This window comes from Crocodylus siamensis, chromosome 2 (assembly GCF_052110815.1).
Source record: "Crocodylus siamensis isolate JL-2025a chromosome 2, ASM5211081v1, whole genome shotgun sequence".
Taxonomy (NCBI): Eukaryota; Metazoa; Chordata; order Crocodylia; family Crocodylidae; genus Crocodylus; species Crocodylus siamensis.
The window spans coordinates 249,486,982-249,511,692 of NC_143396.1; the positions used below are offsets into that span (position 1 = coordinate 249,486,982).

Genomic DNA, 24,711 nt, shown 5'->3' on the forward strand with positions numbered 1-24,711 from the left:
CCTGTGGGATGCTCCATCTGCCTACCATCGCAGCATTCACAAGCCATGCCCGATACCACAAGGTATGCAGACAAAACATGTAAAGCTGTGTTTATGGCCGAATCGCTGATTCACCAAACCAGCATCAAATCTTCAGATTTGGATTCGGCTGAATCAAATTGGGACAGTGATCCAAATCAAATCAAATCACTGTCCCTGATTTGGGCCGAATCCGAATTGAATACAGCCCATTTTGCACATCCCTAATAGTGATCTCTATATTGCAGAGTCATCTGCATCACCTAGATGCAAAACAGCCTCAGGTCAAGGTGATCAAACAAATTTTCAGGCCCTTCTCAAACAGAGCTCTCATTTACTTCAGTAAAGTGGCATATGCTTAATGACCTTGGAGTCTAGCAGCTTTTCCAAGGATACATTCTAGAACTTCTCATTTTGGTTGATTCTGTTTACTCAAGTCAGTCCCTTTTCTGGTTGCCACATAAAATACTTGCTACAAAAAACACACCCTTCTTAATGCAGCTTCTGTGAAGTCTGGAGTACCATGACAACGCTGCCACAGTAGTTCTTATTTCTAATCCTACTCTTGCAATTATGGTCAAGTTGCCAACAGTCTAAATATGTTCTTTAGTTTTTTTGTGGAGAATGGATGAGGAGACAAAGTAGGAAGATGAGAGTAACAGTCTGATTCTTTTCCAGAGATGCTACTACAAAGTTATAAAGGAACTCAGCTAGTGTTATAGTTTCTACTAGGATTATGGTGTCAGGGGATGGAAGTCAGTAGGGTCTCCTAGGCCGCATCCAGACAAGTGTGGCCATGTAGTACATGGTGCTGCAAAAATGTCTGCGGTGCCACATACTGCGCATTCAGATGTTCTCTGTGCTGCAAGGGAGCACTGCCCGTGCATGTGCTACTCCGTTTTTTTTTCCCCCCACAGGTTTTATGACCCCTGGATATCCAGGTGTCAAAAAAAACAGTAGGAAAAAAAAACAGAGTAGTGCATGCATGGGCAGCGCATGCTGTTCAAAGGTGAATCGCCTCTGCTGCAGCACCAGGAGGCTCAGCCCAGTGCTGGTGCCAGCCTCCCCTATCCCACCCAGGGTAACTTGCCATGTGCCAAACCACTCGTGGAATGGGTGTTCCCCGGGAACAAGTAGTGGCGGCACAAGGTAAACCACTGCTGCTTGTCCCTGGGGAACCAAACCTCCATGCCTGTGTGGACGCAGCCCTAAAGGGGAAAGTTCTTTTTGTAACTGACCTATCTCAGCTCATCTAGTACAAGATACCCATGAAGTTTGGGAAGCTCCAAAGGTGTCAAGTACATGGAGGCCCAAGGGCCCTGCTCCCCCTTGGGAAGAGGGGTGTCTGCCTCAAATTTGTAAAACTTTCCACATGTCCATCACCTTAGGCTCCCCCCAGCAAAAATAAGCCGGTACCTACAGAAAGCTCCATTTCCTGTCTTGCCACATAATTTCTAACTGGATCTATCTCATTTGACCTAATGATTTGCTGCAATTTAATGAGTTTTAACTTATGGAATAACCCCAGCCTTTCTATTTTGGTCTTGTGGGTTTCTTTTTGATTGGGATGGTTTTCTTTCCTGATTATTTTTTAAATGAACAATATCCCCAGTTGATGGTTGTCCTCACCAAAGAAGTTGCAAGCCAAAGGATAGGCACATAGCAGAGGTGTTCTGTTGTAGCTTGTAGCAGGAATATTTTTTATGGTGAGTGAGAATTGCAGAGGAGTGGTGGGGGTGTTCATAGAACTGTCAGTTGTCACAGAACCAGAACACATTATATTGTTACTATGTACCGCTGCTTTTGGTAGCTGACTCTGTACTGGGACATGGCCTTTTTCCAATAGTGACTTATCTTCATTGTGTAAAAATAACATAATGGAATCAGTTTGCTTAATTATGGTAGAAGGGGCTTTATGGATGTGTACTGATGGATAGGGCTGACAGCTACTCTGTAAGCATCACTGCCTTCTAAAATCTTTTGCTGATTCATACAACTCCATTTCCCCTGGCTCTTCTAGGTTGAAACAGGAGTCAGCATATGACATCACCAATAGGTGACACTGTTAGGACTGAAACATGAAAGAAATAGGTAAATTTATCTAAGAAAATAATGCTGGGCCCTATGTAGAGCTTGGTTTTACAGTTCTCAAATGCTGTATAGGTTATGAAATGCTACATTTTATTGTAAGAAAGAAAATTTTGTCAAATGCAAATAGAGAGAGACTATGTAAGAGAGAATTAGGATATAAGTATATTCTGGCCATTTCATAGTTTTTTGTGTTTAAAGGTGAAAAGTGTGAAGGTTAAGATCCCACTTTTTATCTAATTCATGGTATAAATCCTAATCATTTTTAAATGTACTTCTTAATGACTTGCATGGTAACTTAATAGCAAAAAAAACCCAATCTAAGCATTTTGAAGTAATTTTAATATTAAACATTTTAAGTCTCTTAAGTATTTGGTATTTTACTCACATAATTTAATTTATTGGATCTGAATAACTAATTGAGTACCAACTAAAACCAGTTACTTGGTATTTAATTTTTGGAATTTATTATACTTTATTACATTCCTTCTTCCCCCCTACAGAGCAGGAACATAATTGATAAAGAAAAATAACCTCTGCTTGATTTTCCTTCTTAAAAACTTTTATGGCACAATGCCTTTTTTAGTTAAGGATCTTGTGCTTTCTGTATGTACAAAACTTCGGTACTTTTGTTGCTGTGCGGAGATAACTATGTCAAGCAGTTGAAGCAAAACAGTTATTGGAAAGAACAGTTTTTCCCATTTCAGAATTTCTTGAAGTGTCTTCTCTACTGGAGCTGCAAACAGTTTGCTTTTGTAAAGAACTGTGCAAAACAGTATTTTCTATGCTTTAATTTTGTCTATTTGCACTGTGAGGAAGAGGCAGAATCACTTTAGTGAATGACACTGTATGTGCATCTATACATGCACTTTACTGCAGAGCTGCTCTGCAGTAAAGCATCACTGTCCACACTGCACCCATATTAGGGCCCAGTAAGTTAATTAACTCTGCTGTAGGATAGCACTTGTCCCAGACAGTACTATCTTACAGCAGAATAGTTACATGCATCAACACACATGTGGACTCTGACCAGGGCTAGCTGGGGCACAAGGCTGCTACAGTGAAGGGGCTGTCTGCTAGCTAGGCCTACACTATAGCACCCCTAATTCCCCAGTTAGCCCATCCACAACATAGTGAGCCAAGGCAAAGCAGCCCCAGGCTAGCAAGCTAATGCCCCCAGATCCCCTGCCTGCCCAGGCTGTACCACCCCAGCAACTTGCTGCTGTCCCAGGTACACATGTGAATGCTGCACCTAGGAGCAATAAACTCTGAAACTAACGTTGCTGCAGTTTATTGCTACATGCTAAATGCATATGTAGATGCACCCTGTTTACAGAAACTAAGGAAGAGCAGCCTGTCCAAAAGAGGGGAAGGGTGAATGAAACTAATGGGACCTCAGCCCAAGGACAGAGGAGAGACCAAGGGAGATCAAATGACAGGATCTGCCAATAGACAGAAAGGAGCAAGACCCGAGTGGTATAACTACCAGGAAAAGATAGATTTATGTAGCTGGGGCTATATTCCTAAGATGGATAGACCAAATATAAAGAACAATCCAGAAATCAGAAAAATGTGTTCTCTGCAGGGAACAAAGATATAGGACCTGATGAATTAATTCATTGTTTTTCATTCAGGAACAGCTAGATAAGGGTTGATAAGGATAAAGAAACAAAAACTCTCGGGTAGAAATAATATATTTTACTAGACCAACTAAGTAGTAGCAAAAAAATTCTTTTTGCAAGCAGTCAGGCCCAAATACCCTCCCTCAGGCATAGGAGAATTCAAAGATTGTAAAAGTTCCCCCAGGTAGAAATGAAACTTCATTGCACAGGAGAGGTAAAAGATGGCAGGGTTCCCTAGGTATAACAGCCCATTTTAAAAAAAGGTTGCTCTGAGTTTCGAAGTAGGCATAGACAATAGGTTGGAGCAGTCTCGTTTCCTGATGGTGTCTGATTGCAGGCAGAATGTTGAATTTTGCTTCTATTTTGGTCAGCTGTGAAGTTTTCATTTCAAAACAGCTAATTACGATACCTTCCATGTTTCCAGGATATTGCTTCTAACCCAAGAGTTTTGTCTGCCCATGCTTTTAGACCAATATGACTAAAACCAGTACCCCTAAAACATGGAAGATATTGTAATAACCATTTATCTCATGAATCACATTTGCATACCTAACAGTGTTAACACTGTGCAGCACTCTTAAAAAGATGTCCAGGCACCTTGGTTAAGATTCACTGTTCTAAGGTACTATCCTTCCCTGCTTTACATTGGACTGGAGAATATGCTTAAAAGAACTAGAAGTCCAAGAGAACTTCAGTGGGATTCTTCCCATATGAAGAGCAGCTGGGAGGAAGAACAGGATAGTTAACAGATGGCTCAGGGCTTGGCACTACTGGGAAGCTTCAGGAATGTCTGCTCACTGGCAAACAATCACATACAGACGACTTTGCTCTACAGATAGACTCCACACGAGTAACCATAAAAATAGCATTTGGGGATCAAGGCTGAGCTGACTGATAAGATATTTAAATCCAGACTAACTGAAAAAGTGAAGGCAGTTAGGGAGGTATACTGAACTAGACAGCTAAAAGACTTTAGTGTAAAAAGCAGCAAAGAATTACTTTAAGGCAAAAATGCAAATATTCTCGGGAACTTGCATCCCAAGGAAGAGAAAACCACTAATAGGAAAGGGCAACAGACCTACATAAATAAGCTAGTACCTTGAGCAGGCCATTCAGGCTAGAGGATCTATAAGGATCAGAAGAAATTGATCAGTAAAGAAAGATCTTTTTGTAGTCAAAGGTAGCAGAAATAAAGTGAGAATGGCATCTAGGTTTCTCTCTTGGATCTTTGAGGTAAACCTAGCAAAGAATATTAAAACAAATAATAAGAGCTCCCTCCCACCTTAGGTTGGCTTGGCAGGGATTGTGGGTTTCTTTTCCTTCCTCTGTAACAAAGATACTCCTCTTCCTAAAATCCACAGGACTTTTTTTTAACCAATTACATCTGTATCATTGCAGTGGAAGGGCCCATCTCCCCTACTTTTACTTGTGGCATGTTATAGAGAATTCCTTACATTTCTTGTCTTGTTTCTTGTTGTTTGGATTGAACAATTTTTACGATTCTTTGGATAAATGGTTGCCTGTGAATTCCACTTATGCTCTTGCTGCTGTTTATTACAAATATACCTGCATTACAGAAAGTACAATTTTTAACTGCTGCAGTGCTGCTATCTTGAGGAGAGGGCAGTGGGTGAGAGGGAAAGGGAGAAACACATGGCACAAGTGGGATGTTTGGTCCATATTTGCAGAATGTGGAATTTCTGACTGAGGAGGGGAAATATATCCTGTTGGCATGTGGAACAAAAAGCTCCTTAACCATTGCATTTTAGTACAAATTTCTTACTAATAGTAATGCCAACCACAGCCAAGTCATTTAGGTGTTGATTTTTAAGCCAAGTCATTCTGAGTTTCAAACAGTATCTCTTGCATCTAAGTTTGTGTCTTAGGGCTTGGAGTATTGAAGAAATCTCTTCATGCTCGAGGTCCACTGCTGCTTTGGTGGTTACCCATTTTACCTTTTTCTACTCCGTGACCTGGAAATAGAACCCAGGAGTCATGACTCCCGTCTGCCTCTGCACTAACCACTGAACCCACCATTCTGTGCGTCCATGTGGAGACACTGGGCTAGTTACTGTAATGCATTTGTGTATTAATGTACCACAGGCTGGAATCAAGGCACATCCTATCTTCTTGTTAACACTTAAAGACGACGATATCCAGTCAATATAACCTGAGAGACATGGAGGAACAGCTTGACCATACACAGGGAGATAAAGGATGAAGCAATGCAGTGGAGATAGTAGTGTGACTCAGAAGTAAAAGAATTAACTTTAAATGTGGATGCATCCACAAAAACCTTATACAAAAAAAACCCTTACTCCATAATAGCCATTTCATTTTACAACTATATTAATACATGGTAAGACACCACATAATTTGCACAAACAACTTTTCATGGATGTACAGCAGTTGATGCCAAAGAGCAACAAAAGAAGAACTGCACTTTCTTGTACAGGCAAGGTCTAACATTAAACAAATTTTACTAGTTTCCCATTACTGATTTTTAAGCTAGTGGCCCAGTTTAGACTTAGGTATTTAAAAGCAGGTTAGCTAATGTGTTAACACATCCTAACACGCATCACTTAATCCCCTAGTGTGGTTAAGATTTAACACATTCTAAAACCTGTTAGGCTGTTATTGATCTTAAGCTCTAACAGGTTTCTGCAGTGAAATCGGTGGTTTGCCTCTATCTACACCTAACATCACACCTTTTTGCCTTAGAATGTGCAAAAGTCTTCTAGTTGCTGGCTGTATGCATTTCTGAAGACTATTTCCTTTTCAACGGATTTTGTGATGCCGTACTGGTCTTATTAACAAAAGAAATTCACTTAAGCACAAAGTAGGTATATTATTTTATTTCACAAAATTATGCAAATTACTTTCATGAACACTAACATTTTACTTCAGATAGCCCTTCTGAATACTGCTTTATCCAAAAGATTTTTCTTCTAATCCAAAGTCACCAATGAAATGTAGCTTTGTACAATGAAGTTAAAAGATTTTCATGGATGAAAAATGTAAATCCTCCTTTACAACAGAAGGAAACGTATTTTTAGAATGCTACTTTCAAAGCATTCACATTTTAAAGAAACAGTTTGGTTAACTTGAGATTAGTTTTAGCAGATAGTGACAAGAGTAAAATTTTTCAAAAATACCCAAGAGGGAGATGCACGCATGTTTTGGTTTCATCACTGAAGCCATTCCAGATGAACACTACTGAGATTAGAGTCTAAAATTTAAGAATCTGTTAAAAGAGATGAGAATTCTGAAAAGATTTCATCGAAGAAGCTGGTCAACCTCCTTGGATTTAGCTTCCTTAGTTTTTCTTAGTAGTGCTTGCTTAATTGCATTGATCTTCTCATCAAGTTCTGCCAATGAATAATTCTGCTACAAGAAGAAAAAAAAACAGACACCACACAATTTACATCTTGGAATTGCCAGAGAAGTTTTCTAGCAAAATTTCAGATATTTTACTTCATGATGATTCAGTACCAAGATAAAAATACTTTCACAAAGTTGTCTGAAACCTGAAGAATCTAAGAACTACCTCTATTGGGAAGGGACAAACAAAATCACAGAACAAAGACAAACACGTACAGCTGGAATGAACTTCAAGAGGTCATCTATTCCAGTGGTCTTCAACCTTTTTTCAGATGTGGACCTCTACAAAATTTTGAATAGAGGTGTAGACCCCTTCAGAAATATTGAATGGAGGTGTGGACCCTTTTGAACTATAAGTAAATTATTCACATAATCTTGATTGATTAGTCATCTTTCACAAACCCCTTACACAGTCTGCGGATCCCCCCAGGGTCTGCGGACCAAAGTTTGAAAACTACTTATTTATTTAAATCCCTCCTTTGTAGTAGAACTGAAGTATATCTAGTCTATTCCAGCAGATGTTTTAGAACAAAATTTAACAGATTTTTAAATTAAAATATAGTGTTAAAAATGTGTACACTGAAACATGTCTGTGGCCACATGATTGGGAGACTGGTGTCTGAAGGAAACTTAGTAACCCAACATTTATCTAACTGCACATATGAAGCAGTTACCAGGTTGTGCACTTTGATAATACTCCATTGAAAATGAGGATTTTATTTGAGGAAGTGGTTATAAGTAAACAAAACTTAATGTCACTTACGTGGGGTGGTTGAACCTTCCTCCTTTTGCCAGAAAAATTCTAGATTGAATAAATATCAACCAGACTTAGTACAGCATTTACTAAACACAAAGTAAAATCTACAGGGTCTATCATATCACTAAACAACAGAGGTGCACCGATACATCAGACTGATATCAGATTGGTACCAATATGAACAAGATTGTCTGTATCAGATATTGGCTCAATCGGACCAATAATTTCTGATAATGCCCATGCTGCCTGCAGCCACAGCACATCATGGAACAGAGCCGGCAGCATGGCGAACTGCCTCCAGCTGGTAAGTCAGAAGGAGGGTGGGAGGGAAGGGGCGTGGGAGGGGCAGTCAACACCCCCTGTGGTCAGGGAGGGGGTAGGGGCAGGCACTGCCCAGCAGGGGCAGGCACTGCCCAGGACAGAGCCACAGCTTGTGGGGCAGGGGCAGCTCCTGCTCCTCCTTCCATGTAGGGAGGGCGGGGGGCTTCTCACCAGGCACTCAAAGCAGGCTCCAGCAGTGCTTGGAGGAAGCTCCAGCCACCCCAAATTTTACCACAGCTCCGCTCCCAGTCCCGTGCTGCTGTCTGCTGCAACCCTAGCTTTTCCGGGCACTTGGGTGGAGGCGGGGCATTCAGCCAGGGCTGCACCGGGCAGCAGACAGAGACGTGGGGCTGGGAGCAGAGCTGCGGTGAAATCTGGAGTGGCTGCGGCCTCCTCCGAGGGCCCCCAGAGCCCACTCCAAGCCCAGCCCCCAGCAAGAAAAGCCCAGTGCAGCACCAGCTCCAGCTTGCCCTGCACTGCACAATCCAAGGGCATGCCCACCCCCCTGGGTGTAAACAGCAGCTGGAGCTGCTCCCACCCCATGAGCCATACCTGTCCGGCATCCTGCCCTAGTCAGCACCTGCCCCTGCCCCCTCCCTCACAATGGGGGGCATTGATCTGCCCCCCACGGCCCTTCCCTCCCCACCGGACTTACCACCTGGTGGCACCTGTATAGGATATCAGATCAGTATTGGCTCCTTAAATATCAGCTATTGGTATCGGCCCCAACAATCTCTTAATGGTGCACCCCTACTAAACAAGGAACACTCTTTCAGAGCACCAAAAGGATAGCCATTCCACAGATACAAATATATCCTCTTATGATTAAGTAAAATTTACAGTTGAGAGAGATGCTCGCTAAGATCAGAAATAACCCACCACCTATTACAAGAATATCCTCTGCATGAGTGGAATAGCTGAACCCCAGGTTTCCTCTCTCTCCTCTTCTATCAAAGAATAGGGCTGTTGGTCTTGCTGGACAGCTCCTTCCTCTGTTACCACACAAATGTTCCTTGTTCTTCCCTGTAAAGGGCTCTCTCATATAAACCTCCTCCACTGGACTGAGTACCTTTTCTTTTGCCCTGTTGATCCCTTCCTTGTTTTAGTTTTCAGCCCCAGACTCCTGTCTGCTTCATTTCCAAGAGGAAACTGTAGCTCCATGGTTGGACAAAAAGGGTACATTAAATTGGTGTTTGAATAAAGTGTAATCTGCACATTTTACTTCCTAACATGTTCAAATTTTAAAGTGTAACTGAATCACTGGTGCCCAGATTCAGGCACTTTTAGGAAAAGCTGCTCAATCTCTGTTATTTTAAATATAAAGCCGTGACTCCCTCAACAGTAGTTTTGTATATTTAAGAGGACAGTTACCTTAAACTTCATAAATAATAGTACTTATTTTGTAACTGGGGAGACCTTTTCTCATTTGATTTTGGGCAGGACAATTCTTTGCATCTCCGCCCTTCCTTTCACCAGTCTCACTATAACCAACCCCACTCTATTTTGTTCATATCTTTCATACCAAAGAAGGGGAAAAAACCCAAAACACCTTTCATGCAGCCTTTATTAATTACTCGTTACTTATGCTGCATTTCACTGGAAAAGAATTAAACCTGTTTACAAAATACAATTCTGAAGGCAGAGTATAAACTACATTTACTTCCTCCGCACACTTAATGGCAGAATTTGGTACAATGGTTAGCTTTAAAAAACACCACCCATATAAAGCAATCCCCAATTCTCTATCCTCCAATACTTTCTGGTTTGTCATCGCTCCTGTTGCAAACAACAGTATATATTAATGACCTCTGTAACTGTAGAACTCAATCATACCATATATACAAATCAACAAATTCCACAAAAGATTTCATTCCAGCTCTCACCTCTATGAGTATCACACTTTTTAATCAATTTAAGTTAGTCATCTAGATATTTCTCACATTTTTAGGGAAAACATCCAGGCACTATAGCAGGATATGTACCTTCTTACTGTTTTCATTATTTTAGTTTATGCGATTGCATTTGTTCCCAACATTAAACTCAAGTTTTTAATCAAATAAATTAACCACTATTAAAATATATCCCGTGATGTCACAGTGGGGAGAACAGGTTATACCTCCTTGTTACTTGGTTTTATCATCTAATGTTGATAGCATAACATACGATAACATAAGATTTGCTATTTTTGCTATTAAAAAAATTATAAAAAACCCACCTCTGAACATGTTTAACAAAATAAGGATGCCAAAAAATTACTTACTACAGACTGAAAATATTCTGGTGAGAGGCCTTCCAATTGAAGAATTTTATCTTCAAGTTTTTTAATTCTCTGATAAATGTCTCTAGGTACCGGACCTCCTAAATGTAACAATCCATGTAGGAAGAATCAGGAAAGCATCTGCATAATTACAAACTTTATAGCACAATCTGACTTCACCTACCAACCAAGTAATTAAAACAGAGGGGAAAGGTAACTGACAGCTTCATGCAGTTTCTGAGGTGTTTAACAAGGTGCTCCCTGGGACCCTCTCTAGCTCTGGAAGAGTAAGGAGATTTACCTTGCTTGCATCTGGAGGGTGGGGGGGAAAAAAGGTCTCAGCTGCTTCATTCATTAGTTTCTCAACAACACTTATATCAACTGCTGTTTCTTCCTGCTTACTAAAACAACAGAACCATGAAAGTGATGTTACTGAAAGCAGCAGTGAAAATAGACTAAGGCTGGTTTCTTGCTTTGTAGCAGGACTCTAAGTGGAGGTACTGAAGCTACCTTCAGACTCAGGAAGAATGCATCTATTTGAAGTTAAAAAATGGTCTTTCTAATCAGAACTAGAATTTTTTTAATTAAACACTTGCTGTACCAAGGAAAACTTCCAAATCATCACTCATGTTTTGACAAATGTTTTTTTCAGGATATGAGGACTTGAGACATTCTTTAAAGCACAGAAAAGATTCTGAAACACCGTGCAAAAAACCCCCAAACCTAGAACTAACTTAACACCTTCCTAATGCATGTTACATCATAGATTTCAGGTAGTACACACAACAGGCCAAAAGAAAATTTAAGGCCACTGAATTCAGAATTCCATTATCCATTTTACTTTATCTTTACCAGTCCTACTCCTTCACATATCTTCCCATGTCCTACTAGAAATGAGAAGGCTCCTTTATGAACTGGCACAAGAACACTGTCATCCTATTGGTGACAGAGAAACCTATACTCCTGAGTGGCAGTGCCCTGAGTGTCACCCAGCACCATTAAAGCACCCTGTGCCCGTGCCTGGGGATGAGAATGGTACTTCTCTGCCTGTACTAGGGAGAAATACTGGGGAGGAACAAGGTGGGGTTGAAAATCTTCTGTTGTCTCTCCTTTTATTACAGTATCTTACAGTACTAACTAGACCAGAGGCTGGCAACCTACCGCCTACAGATGGCACCTGACCCACAGACAGTGGGCTTCAGTGGCAGGGACAGGCAGCAGCAGCAGACACTTCTCCCTGTGCTGCCATGAGAATCAGTGGCACTCGTGGCTGAGACCTAGTGCGTGCCTGCCCATCTGTGACCCAAGATGGCTCATTCTAGCCTGCAGCTAGAAAAGGTTGCCTACCCCTAAACTAGACAAATGGGCAACATGTGGCTTCAGCTTTTATGATGCAAGACAGTTTATAAATTGAAGTAATTCTTTAGCCCAGGGATAGATTTCAGATTATGTTTAATCTTGGCAGCCTATCTGGTTTCACCTGAAGTAGTACCTGATGTAGCCTGATGTTTTTATGCCATCTGCTGCTTTCCCCTCTACATTTAATGTCATTTCCAGCTCTAATTCGATTCCATTAGTTGATCCAGGCCTCCTCCCTTCAAGGGAGTGTTGAAATAAGCATTAAATATATGGTTTTGTCACTTTATTACTTCTAAAGCACATGCAGACCATTTTGTGACTGGCTGCCTTCCTGGTTTCCAGCCTGCTCTCTGCACACCACTCAGCAACTTCTACTTAAAACTCCTTCCATCTTCTTCCTCCTAGTGCTGCCATCTTCTACTGTAGAAGGAAAAGAGCAGTTCTGGGATGGAACTGCTCTGAGTAACAGTGCTGAGAGCAGAGAACAATCATGAATCTGAAACTTCGACTTAGCTGCCACCTAACTCTGGGGGCGCTTCAACTCCAAGTCACACAGCTTGTGACACAGAAGGCAGCATGCTGCTGATTTAATGGACTTCAAGGATTGAGACCTAGGTCTCTTCTTCCACCCAAATGACTGACCCAATGAATCCTGCAACCTTTTCTGCAGCTTGGAGGAGGGAAAGGAGGAGTTCTCCTACCCAGAATACTGATAGCCTTCTGGTTAGGGCACTCTCCTAGGAAATGGGAAACACTGGGTTTGAATCCCTGCAGGGAAGGACATTAAATCCAGGTCTCCCACATCCTGAATAAGTTAACTAGCAGGCTATATATGATCCAGACCATAACCTTCAGTGTTAGGGACCAAACTGGAAACATCACCCAACTGGACAGCATTAATAGCAGTTACCATACAATTTAACATACTGATCTTGCATTTAGAAAACCTGATATAAACCTGTTTGTAACCGTAAGTGCGCTTCAATGTTTTGCAGTCTTTCCTCTACAGCCTGGTTTCCACAGTCACGAACAGGGATACTGGCTTTATTGGATCCATGTGCTCCTTCGGATCTAGTTTGAGGACCATAGGTATTTACAACTCTAGAAACTAGATTACAAGGAGACAAGATTAGTTCATGTACACACTTAAAGTACAAGTCAGTCTCTCAGACCAGGAACTTCTCATTTGACTAACAACAAAATGAAAATGCTTTTTAAAATCAATAATAATAAACTAATCAACAAGTCAATTCCATTACAGCTTCCCATGTCATAAAGTCCTAGCAACATTTTAGATTAGAGGATAAATAAAATTAATTTCCTAACTAAAATTAAAGGATAGATAAAAACTGTAACTTAGGGCTTTCACTGCAATTTATTTGTAGTAAGGGCAATTTCTCCTCTCACTTACAAGGAATGAAATATCAAGACTTTTTAGAGTAAAAATGTATTAGACACTAAATTTGATTAATCAAGGATCCTGGTTTTCTTCAATTTTAAAAAAATCCCCAATTTTCAGTTTTAAAAAAGTAACCCAAAACCCATATTTGTCTTTGATTAACATGAAAACACCACTATATCTACATCTATAAATTAATGGTGTTTCATTTTAATCATGGAGCAATTTGGATTTTGAGTTACTTTTTTAAAACCAAATAATGGGAATATTTTTATCAGAGAAAACCAGGACCCCTGTTGATTGTACAGATATAATGTCAAAGCAAAAATGAGGATTGGATATAAAATAGTGTAGGTAGAAAGAAGAGTAAAGAAGTCATAATCTTATGGTAAATGGTACAAATCCAGTCTGTTTTGAGATTAAATGGGAAAGGATATCTAGGAGAATCAAAAAAGTATTAGCAAGGAGTTGTCAATCTCTGTTATTTGGGTTAGCAATTTGGGGATATTTTTGGATCTGCAACTGCTTTCAGGTGCTCAGTAGGCTTCTCCCTTTCCAACCTCTATGCATGGCTAAAAGATTTTGACATATCTTTGCATCAAGGTTAATAAATATTACCCACTCCTCAGCCCCCTTTAGGTGGGTTTCTGGCTGCATGTTCTTCTTGGATAAATCTGAAAACCACACAGAAAACTTCACATGACTCAGCATACAGCCTCTCTACTACCCTGGCATCTCTTGCAGGAAGTCTATTACATGTGTACTCCTCAATCTACATTGGCTCACTCTCATTCCTTTCCAATTGCAATTCACAGTGCTGGTTCTGACCTAGAAAAGGTTCTGAGCAGTTTGGGTTTTAACTACCTAAAGGGCCATGTTTTCTTCACTATAATATTGTGCCATTTGAGATTACCTGAGACTCTGCAATTACCTGCCTCAATACACTAACCAACAGTTCTCAGTAGAACAGTTCTTATGTCTGAGATTCACTTCTGCCATCTCCCTTTTAACCCAGAATCTGAATTTAGTTAGTTTGCCTGAACTGGTTACATTTAGAAATATACTGCAAAACTAGTTGACAGTACCTTCTGAGATTTTTTTTTCTCTGAAGGGGAGAAGAAAGTAGACAGCAGAGGTATAATTCTAGTTTTCAGGAAAAGAGAAGAGTTATGTTTGTATTTGTGTTTAAAATAGCAAGTTGTATATGTGGCTGAACAGCATTAGGCACATTTTACACACTTACTTTGGCTATACAGCTCTCTTCTTTAAGACCGTTTGCTCTATTTTCTTTAACTTTCCCTTCTTAAAATACTTGGGAAACAAGCCAGACTGCCAGTCCCACAGAACTCCACCTGCTACAATCTAGTCTCTCCTACCCCTTTAAAACCATTAGAATAGTACGAAGCGGAAGAGGCAAGTGCAAAATCTTTTCTGTCAAAGCACTAGCCAAAGAATGGAATAGGTTGGAGAAGAGAACAAGCCCTTTCACCCAGACTGGGCAAGGACAGGCTCCTCTCAATAGGAGAGTCCTACTGAGCAACAAATGAAATCAAAGGAGTATTAAAACAATGATGCAATCCCTGTGATAATCACAAACTGTACAGCTGTGCAGTACAACAATTCTATGCTTAGAATTTGTGTTTTCCTCTAATCTCAACAGGGAAACAAAAAAATTAATTTTAAAAAACTAATCTAATTCTTCATCTAGATTAGTCATAGACCATTAAAACCAAACAACTCTTAAGCCTACATCTATTCTGCTCACCCTTTAAAAACATCTTTTATCTCTGTCAATGGCAACAGACTAGTTCGCTTTTGCTTCTAGCAAAATACTCTTTCAGATTCTCATGCATTAGCACATTGCAGCAGTCTTTGAATCCAAAATCTTGCAGGGAAACCATTCAAAACTGCTTTCATTAACCTTGAAATCAATACAAAAGTTTCCATGGTTTTTTAAAATGTTCTATAAAAGACTCATTTTTAAAACACCCAAATTGAGCCAAATTTGATCTTCTTTTGTCCCACCCACCACTGTTAATCAGAGCCTTTCTTTCTGGAAAATAAGTAAGTACATGGGTATTAGAAATGACTGCTTACCTTTTACATGACTTTTAAATCCAGGGTAAGGTGTGAAAACTGCATCTGTTCTGGCACAGCTGTTCTCTAAGGAAATTTTGAAAAAGAATGTGACCCTAAGTCAAGAGTTCTCAAGTTTGTTAGACTCGACCCATCCCTCAGAAACGCAAGTTCTTAGTTTCTGCTCATTTTTTGACTAAGGAAAAATACTAGAACAATTCTCATGTTGCAAAAAATTCAAAGGCAATGACAGGTCAGTTTGTCCCGTTTTTGACACTATGGATTCCTATTTGAAATCTGTTGGTTTTATCTTATGAATCCTGTGTTTGTGTTTCCATACTTAACAGTGCTAATACTGGGTCGCAGCCTTAAGAGGATCACATGGCATCTGAAGGTAACACAGCCCTGATAGTGAAACACTGTACTGTCCAAAGTACTCATTCGTAAATTAAAACATCTTATTACATTATTGGTTTTGCCACTTCTACCTTAAATGTCCTCATTCTATACGTGTAAAAGACACATGCCCCAGTTGAGCAAATTTCACACATTTGCCTAGCTTCATTGTATTTGATGGGGCAACTCCCTCCTGTAAAGTTGTGCATACATACAATGCTGGTGAATTTCCCCTAAGCTGCACACCCCAGTTTTGGGGTAAAGCGTGTATAAAGTAAGCAAATGATTATTTCATAATGGCCTTTCCCCAAGTGCTTTTTTAAAGCTGTTTCTTCAATGTTTCCCTCTTATACTATATTTCTCTCTTACTGGAGCATGGTCTGATTTGGTATTCTTGTTCCACTCCTCAACCTCCTTATTTTGACAGTCTGTGGCTTATATGATTTGTTGAATTGTAAACTCTTACAGCACTGAACATTAACTTGTACAGTAACATTTGTATATTATTCCTGTCCATGTTCACTCACAGCTCCATTAACATTATAAACATAAATACAAAAGTTTTAGAATACGCATTCTCTTTAGTATGCATATTCACTTACAACTTAAAAAAAAAAAAATCAAGTGACTTAAATAAATGTTTATCTAGCATCTTTTATGGCAGCTTGTATCTTTCAATGTTTCTAAGGTTATTTTAACATTTTAGAATGTTTATTCATTCCACCTCTATTTAATAAAACATACAAACCTTTCATTTTATAACAACTTATAATGATCTTTCATATCCAAAACTACGTGAGTCACATATGTTATTATGCACATTTAGTTTCATATACACTGGAACTATAATGAAAGAATACAGAGAAACTTCAATATCTTACTACTTAGGTTATAAAATGACTGTCTTCAGAAGCTGACAGTGACTGTACAGAACAAAAGCCTGACTGTTTAATGCAAGACCCATTTAAAAAAAATACATCAGCAACTTAATATTTAAGATACTTCACATTTTTCCTACCTTAACTACCTAGTAATTTATATGAATTAGAAAGATGTTTTTTAATATTACTTTGTTCAACTTACAACATATAACTGATAAGACATTTCTGCACTGTAATTCAGTTAAATTGTGTTCCTATTAAAAAGTCAGCAACAAAATAACATCATAAAGCAGACATCACATTTAAACTTAAGTTTTAAAAACAAGTATAATATTCTTCTTTTAGTACAGATGCTATTAACCTTTAATACCAAGAAAGTAACCTCTCCCAATGATTTCTATATCATACATGCAACTGATTAAACTTGACTTATTTTTAAAACAAAGTCTGTTTTAAACTATAAACTACACATTTTAAAATAAAAAGTAGTAACTGCTAGGAAGATTAAACACTGACTGGATAGTTACCTTGATTACAATCAATAACATTGCAAAATTCCCTGACGTTATTTTCATTGATCTCTGCTTGTTTCCTCTCAATAAAGGCCGATATTCGCCTGTCAATCTGCAGGTAATAAGCATGATGGTATATATTTATTTCAGTGTTCATATTTAAAATTAAAGATTTGTTGTTCCTCAAATCTAGGTCACTTACTTCTGCCTTTCCAGCTTTTATCTGCACCACCTCTGGATCAAAATTAATATGAGCTTCTTTCAGATCTCCAGAATCAAAACTTGTGTATTTTTCTTCCATCTGTGAGTTATTATCAGCTAACTTTGAACTCTTATCACATGTCCTGCTTTCTGCTTTACCTGTAGTTTCATCGTGGCCTGTGTTTTCCTCTTTAATTGACGACTGGAGTTTTTCTAAAAGAGGCTGAACAAAAATAATATAGTAAAAATTTAAAATGGCCACGCATTTTTAAATATAGTTTCTAAAATACAGTGATTAAAAATGTGAGAGACCACACAATATCAATTTACAATTCACTGTAAGACCAACTAAAAGTACAGCACTTCTAAATACTGATATACACATATTTTAGATCCTTGTGATCTGGCTTTTTACGTGCATGTGCATGTGTAGTATGAAACCCAAAATCTAGGAGCAAATCAGTCTGTTACTCATCTGTTATAAGCCAAATCACAGCTTCAGTCTTTGGCACCAATACCACTTAATTAACATGTCATTCAAATGCCTACTCAGAACACTAAGGCTTAGTATTTTTCCTCCTTAACATGAAAGCCAGTGCTCTCACTCTGTAAAGCCCTTACTTTACCACCACATCACAAAATTCTCCACTTGAAACTGCAGTTGCCCAAAGAGTATGAGAGAACACAGACATGAAATATATAGGTGTTATCTTGGACACAGGCTTTTCTTGATATGGCTGATTATCTACTTAGGTCACGAAATTAAATGAGAAGGAACTGATTCTTAGCTACAAAATAAATGGTTATCATTCTACTGAAATAACTCCTGCATAAGAGGTAAACACAAATTATACCCCAGATTTTTCCCTTTCTACAGTTAATGTCTCACCTGAATTTTATACCTTATTTCTGCCCTACAAAACCAGAGCTAATTACTACTTCTAAAATGGCAGGATTTCTGCCAGTCAGGTTTCCTGAAAAGGAATGAAATGGGTACATGGTATAGCCAGGAGACATTTTTACTTGCTTTTAATTTTGCATTTATTCTTTTTGCTTGCTGAATTGATGGAAACTCCTCCCTACAAAAGTAAAAGACTTGTTTCTTATACATACAGACAAGCAAATGTAATGAGTTCTTTTCCCTCTGCTGCCTTAAATTCAATAGAGTCACAAAATATGTAAAGTTAAAAAAAACAGATGCATGCACATCACCACCTCATAAATGTTATGTCACAAACCATCAATACTACTACAGTGATTAACTGGTAAACATTAAAAACTATCAAAACTATACCACACACAACATGCAACTATAGCTACTACTTTTGACAGTGCCAGAAAGTTTCAAATAGTTAACCAAAGTGACAGTAATGGGGACTGGCTACTTGGCAAAGATGAGGCATTAATGTCAAAGAAATTACTCTTTCTAAAAAACTATGCTGAAAATATGTTTAATTGCACTACGACACTCCAGGATGTGTCATGCTGGGATAATGCCACTTCTTGAACCACTGAAAGCACTCCATGTGCCTCAAAACTCACCCAACGCATGGAATCATTATCATAGCATGACACACACCTGCCGTGTCTTATTGCTTAATTATAACCCACCATAGATGGAAAATGTGCTGAATTTACAATGCAAGTCTAGGAAATCAACGAGGCTGCATTTGTTCAATCTCCTTACCCACAGCGGCCTGGTAGGCTATTCCCATAACTGTTCTGATAACTCTATAAGATAACAAGTTTGAGTACCTGTGAAGTGTGGTGGAATCCCAAAGGTATAATATATTTGCATCTTCTTCTTTCTAAATTTAGCAATTCTAGAGCAAAACAATTGAAGTTTTAGAGAAATAAATCTCACTACATTTAATTGGTGATCTCTGGCCAAGTTTAACACATCCAATAAAATATTTACCTGCAAAAATAAAATATGTTGCTGAAGTGCGCTAAAGAGCAACGTCGGCTGGAGTGCTGATGTGCTTTGAAGCTTGCTCCAATCAATTACAATTTTCACCACATCATCTCCAAGGTTAAGCTTCAAAAGGGCAAAACAAGCATCATCACAAAAATTACACCATTACGCTGTATTAAAGAATGTCACAGAAGTATACAGGACTTGTACAGGACAACAAAAATTCTGTCCCTGATTGCATTTTTATCTGAGGGAAGAGGAAAGGTTTGAAATGAGAGTTATAACTGAAGACAAAGCAAACAGTCATTCCCTAAATAAGTTACTACAGAATGTGAATATCTGAAGAAAATATTTAAAAAAAATATTCTTTGGTTAAGCAATGGCACTGCTATTGCATTAACATAATAGCTTTTTAACTTCTACCAGCTTAAGCCAGTCTATTAGATCAGGTTACACCAACAATTACACTAAAATATTTTGGCTATATTTACTATTATTGATTTTTATTTAACTGGTCAGAGAGAAGAAAGAAGCAACACCAAACATCCAATACAATGTCTTCAAATAGTTTATGACTTGCTAGTGTCACAACAAAAATATGGGTGGAGGGGAGGAAGTGTTAAATTATGCCCCTGATTCAAAGGCATGCCAACTGTCACAATTCCTTGTAGGAGCTGCGAGTGCTAAGTGTTTTTCCAGACCACACCTTCAACTCTTAAGGAAGAATGTAAATTAAAATTTTCTACTGCCGGTGGGTGGGAGGTGAATCTTTATCAAATTCCCAGGTTAAGCAAAACCCAGACTATGCAACACAATCTTTCCCACCCAACTGAACCAACTTTAAAATACAAACAATCTTCCTTTCTATGCAATTGACTCAAAGTACATAAACACCAATGCTCGATGAATAACATTCCTTGTAAAAAACAAAGGTGCACACCAAATGCAAAAGTTTACTTTTAAGGACTACAAAAAAGCCCCTTCATCTTATACTACCAGGTGTTTTGTTAATAATTGCTAATCGTATGCATACGCATTCATGTACACCTCATTTCTATTGCAGTTAACTGTTTTTCTCACAAGACTTGATCCTGAGAAGTGAAAAACATTTGCAATGCTTATCAAAGCCAAACAGATTTTTTCCCCAACCAAATAAGCCACTGGAGGCTGCCCCAAATTTAGTGTACTATGCTCAGGTAAACTCTTACTTGAATCGACCTGAATTCAGGATGCTCAGCTGTTCTCAGAACTGTGCCCAGAATTCCCTATACACTCTCCCATATTTGTGATTTTAGCCTAATTTTCACAGGTATGGCAAGCTTCTAGGGTTTTAACAAGAAAATAATCCATGCACAGGCAGCCAAAACAGCACCAAAAAACACACTTTTGACATCTACTCTAACAACAGGGACTGTCTAACGCAGTGTTTCCCAATCAGTGCACTGTCAGAAATGAACAGGTGTGCCGTGGAATTCTGCCATGGCAATGAGCTACAATAGGCATGAGGATGGGGAATGCCTTAATAGGCGTGCCATGGAAAATGTTTATTAATGTAAGCGTGCCTTAGGTTGGAAAAGGTTAGGAAACACTGGTCTAATGGCACCAAATATGGGTATATATTTACCTCTTGATGAATTCAAAATCTTTTTTTAAAAGGGGAAGACATTTGAAGGTTAAAATATGAAAGAAAAAAATTTAAAAGCACACTATACAGAAAGAGATTCAAATGTAAGTAAAGTAAATATACAGGACAGCTAGCAGTAGTTTGCAGGCAAAGCAATTAAAATACTAAAATCACTGGGTAAGCACTGGAACCATCTTAATACTACTCCCATCTGGAAAGGAGCCTGATCCTCCATTCTTTATGCAGGGAGAATGCCAGGATTAAGTTTAAGATCAGGCCACAAGTCAATTTGCAGGAAAGTAGATGAGGTTAACAATTCTTATGAAGGCAGAAAAACTAATGACCTAAATAGCAAGTTTAGAGAACTTGTTGCTATTTACCAAACTACTAAAACCACGTAACATAGGCTAAATCTTTCAATCTTTTTGTTCATGTTCATATAATACATATCATAAATCTCTCTCAAGCAACAGGATTTCCTCTTTTTCAGTTCTCAATCTAAACCTTGGATAGCAGGGGGGGAAACATGTTTTAGAAACTAGGCTAATGTTAGAATACCTCATTTACTCAAGAAAATGAAGTTTTACTTATTTCTTTAAGCCAGCATTACCAATCACATACCTACATATGCACGCAGCCTGAGCTGTTCCCTCACTCCACAAAAAAGACACAGTGTTTTGAAAACTATTCATGATCTTTGTTATCCTGTCAGTGGTGGTAGAGATATGCATTCAACAGATTAAAAACATGCACCCCTCAAATCTCCCCAGATAATCTTTTTTTCTGCAGCTAAAGCAACAACTATATGTTTCATTCTGGCTTCTATATAGATATTTCAACATGTGAAAATTTAGCAAGGTTTCTGAATGGGAGTAACTTGGAGATTAGCAGTTTAAAATGCTAAAGAGCCATGTTTATTCAAGCAGCTTTTAAGTTATGGGTAAAGAATAGTCCCTATAGCAAAGCCAAACCCTATAAATCCACACTTCTGTGTATACTAGTGTGCTAGCCTTATACATTTTTTCTTACTATTTACTGTTTCATTTGCCTTAATTATACCTGTAAGCAGTATGATAAGTGGACTGTAATGTTTGTGTTTGATAGTAGTTATTGCAGCTGCTACATTTTCATTGGCTGATGATTTATTTTGCAGCAGTTTACAGTACAAGCAAGCCACTCCATCACAAAAGATATCCCTATGTGTCCCAACAGTAGACTGTGTTTTAGACTAGAACCACCTCATTATGAAATAAAATTACTGTGGCTAAATTCTGTTAAGCCCCGTCACTCACTTCTCCATAGTGAAAACACTAGGTTCAGAATCCTAGATGCAGCACCAACATGGCCAGGCTTTGACTAACTGGTGAAATGCTAGAAGCAGCAATAGAAACTACTGTTTTTAAAATGGTTAATAGCCTTTCAGCTAGTTTGGAGTATTGCTGTAGCCGTAGTGATCCAGAAAACAGGCAAAAAGTAAGGGATTTCTGATTATATCTTTTACTGGAGTAACTGTATAGTTGGGATCTCTCTTTTAAGATGGTGGGCAGATTGTGCCAGATTTAGGCATGTGGCTGATCTTTTGTTTTTCACATAAATTTAAAGATTTGACATTTTGATTGCACTGCACAGTACAAGAAGAAAAGTGATTTCAGAATTGGAGACATATTGTGATGGCCAGAGAACAGGAATTCTTCACTCTACTCAGTTCCTTTAATTAACAAAGAATTAGTACAGATGCTGGGAGGCATGTCTAATAGCAAATTGCTAACTAATCATCACAAAATTCCAGTTGGAAAGGTAGGCAAGTGTTCTTATTCATTTTATAGTCAGAAAAACTGAAAGAATGTGGGCTTCAATCTTTAGGTTTTCAGGTTCTTAATGCTGTGGTCCCTCAGTATTGGAGGGCCAAAATGTTTAAGGGCCTGAGAGATACTAAGCAGCTGTTGCACCTGCTTCACTTGACAAGTACGGCCTGTGTAACTACCAAAAAAATAAAAGTTATTGTCAGACTGCAGTGAGTTAGACTGGCAGACAACTGAGTAAACCAATATCCGATGTGATCGAGTTCTACAGAAAACAGCCACCAAGCTGCACACATTTTTTCCATTCTTTCCACTCACTCTTAAGTCATTGCTTACAATCTTGGGACCCTGCAAAACACCCAAATTCACAAACAAGAGCAGTCCCATGTCTGCAGGGATACCAGGGACGTTTCCACTGCTCGCAGAACTGGGGATGCACAGCACCAGGAGCACCGAGCGAGCCTGCCTCTCTAGGAACAAGAGCATCTTTACCAGGTCTCCCCCAGTCCCTTAAAGCAGCTTTTTTCAACCCATGGGTTGTGACCCAAAAGCGGGTCACAAGAATATACAAAACGAGTCAGTAACAAACTTTTAAAGGAGAATCCCTTTTTAAGGAGAAAAACGTGGGAAACTGTGGCTTGTCCCTTGCAGGCAGACAGAGCTCCAGTCTGCAAGGGGTTGCTCCGTTCTCACCTACTCCACACACTATGTGGCTGAAGCCTGAGGACAATGGGTCAGGACGGGCCACCAACGTTTACAAACAGGCCCCGATACAGAAAAGGCTGAGAAGCGCTGCCTTAAGGGAGCGTCTCATCACGCGAGCCTTTAACATCCAGCTGCCATAAAAGGAGGCCGCAGGGTCCCCAGGAACACGCTCGCGGGCGGCAGAAGACCGAAGAAGGGGCGGCCGCCCGCCGTACCCAGGGCGCCCACGGCCAGACAACCAAGCGACCGACCCCGGCAGGGCCCCGCCCCGGGGTGGCGTGAAGTGGCGACCTGAGCCCGGGGAACCCCAGCGGGGAGCGGCCCCTGCCCCCGCCGAGCGCTGAGAGAAGGGGGAGGGTGCGCAGCCAGCAAGACTCGCCCGGTCCGGCCCCGCCCCGGCCAGCCCCGCCCCGCACAGACCTGCCCCGCCAGCTCGGCCAGGGAGCGAAGGGCGCCGCTCAGCGCCTCCCCGGCTGTCGGGCCGGCACCGACCTCCGAGTCGCAGGCATAGGCCGAACAGTCGCTGCGCTCCGCCACGGCCGCCATGACAGCGGGCCAAAGCTAGAGCCAAGCCCCGCCTCCCGCTGCCGGCGCGTGGCTATGACGGGCCACGCGAGCCCGGACCGCCGCCCCGCCCACCAGCCTGACAGGCGGGCTCCGCAGCCAATCCGCGGGTCCAGCCGCCGCGGGAGCGTAGCCGCGTGGGCATTCGCAGCGCTGGCCCCGAAAGGGTTAAAAACGGCTGAGGCTGCGTCTGCTCTTCTTCTCCCCTGCCGGGGCCGCGCCGTGAGACCGGCAGTGAGAGGGGGACTCCGGCCTGTCGAGGGGCCTGTCCTGCTGTGCCCACGCCCAGCAGGGCTGCAGTGCCTTGGGCGTCCGCCGTGCGGCATGGGATTTGCTGTGTCCCGGGGCCCTGAGAGGGGCACGTAGCCTCCCGCCTCTTGCTTGTTCCAGGAGCAGCGCCCCCGCGAGGGTAGCTCTTCCCAGCCCTGGCCTCTGTATCCTGTGGCCCCCACAGCCCCTTCTCCACCCCCCACCCCCAGCGATGCCAACACAAATCAGCCACTCTCATCTGGCCCGCAGGTGACCCGGGTCTGCCGGTCGGTCGGTCGTGGTCTCTACAGCGTGCCCCTTGTAGGGCTTCATGTCCTCTGCTGATGCCAAGGGTGGGCAAGGGCCCCCTGGAGGCAGCCTGTCTTCCCCCTTGGTGCCTGGCCTTTTGGCACCCCAAAGGCCTGGTACAGATGTTACACTTTTACGGGTATAAGTGCTTGGAAACCGGTCAGTACCTGTAACAACAATTCAGCATGCACAGGCTGATTTAAAAATGGCAGAACCCAGTGCAGGATTTGTGCATCACCCCCCATGGGCAATTGTGTGTGCTGTTCACTGCCGAT

At 40.5% G+C, this 24,711-nt stretch overlaps 1 protein-coding gene across 4 annotated transcripts; it reads right to left on the reverse strand.

Moving 5' to 3' along the window:
- Positions 1-6,567: 6,567 nt before the first annotated feature.
- Positions 6,568-23,907, reverse strand: MBIP (MAP3K12 binding inhibitory protein 1). 4 transcript variants are annotated; one of them, XM_090033626.1, is made up of 9 exons: positions 23,735-23,906; positions 19,187-19,306; positions 17,270-17,491; positions 17,083-17,179; positions 15,300-15,365; positions 12,762-12,911; positions 10,448-10,545; positions 7,873-7,911; positions 6,568-7,112 (listed from the first exon to the last, which is right to left on the reverse strand). In XM_090033626.1, exons 1-9 carry the CDS (start codon positions 23,858-23,860, stop codon positions 7,005-7,007), a joined length of 1,026 nt encoding a protein of 341 aa, XP_089889752.1. In that variant the 5' UTR covers positions 23,861-23,906; the 3' UTR covers positions 6,568-7,004. The 4 variants fall into 4 exon arrangements, with proteins under 4 accessions (XP_089889752.1, XP_089889751.1, XP_089889754.1 ...); XM_090033625.1 differs by having other exon boundaries at positions 6,568-7,115; positions 23,735-23,905; XM_090033628.1 differs by lacking the exon at positions 19,187-19,306 and having other exon boundaries at positions 6,568-7,115; positions 23,735-23,907.
- Between the last annotated feature and the right edge of the window lie 804 nt (positions 23,908-24,711).

Coding starts and splice junctions, on each gene's coding strand:
- MBIP (XM_090033625.1), bottom strand. CDS start 23,860: ATGGCGGCCGTGGCGGAGCGCAGCGACTGTTCGGCCTATGCCTGCGAC. Junction 17,180..17,269: donor TAAAAGCTGGAAAGGCAGAA/GTAAGTGACCTA, acceptor TATTACCTGCAG/ATTGACAGGCGAATATCGGC. Junction 7,912..10,447: donor CAGAATATTTTCAGTCTGTA/GTAAGTAATTTT, acceptor TATTCAATCTAG/AATTTTTCTGGCAAAAGGAG.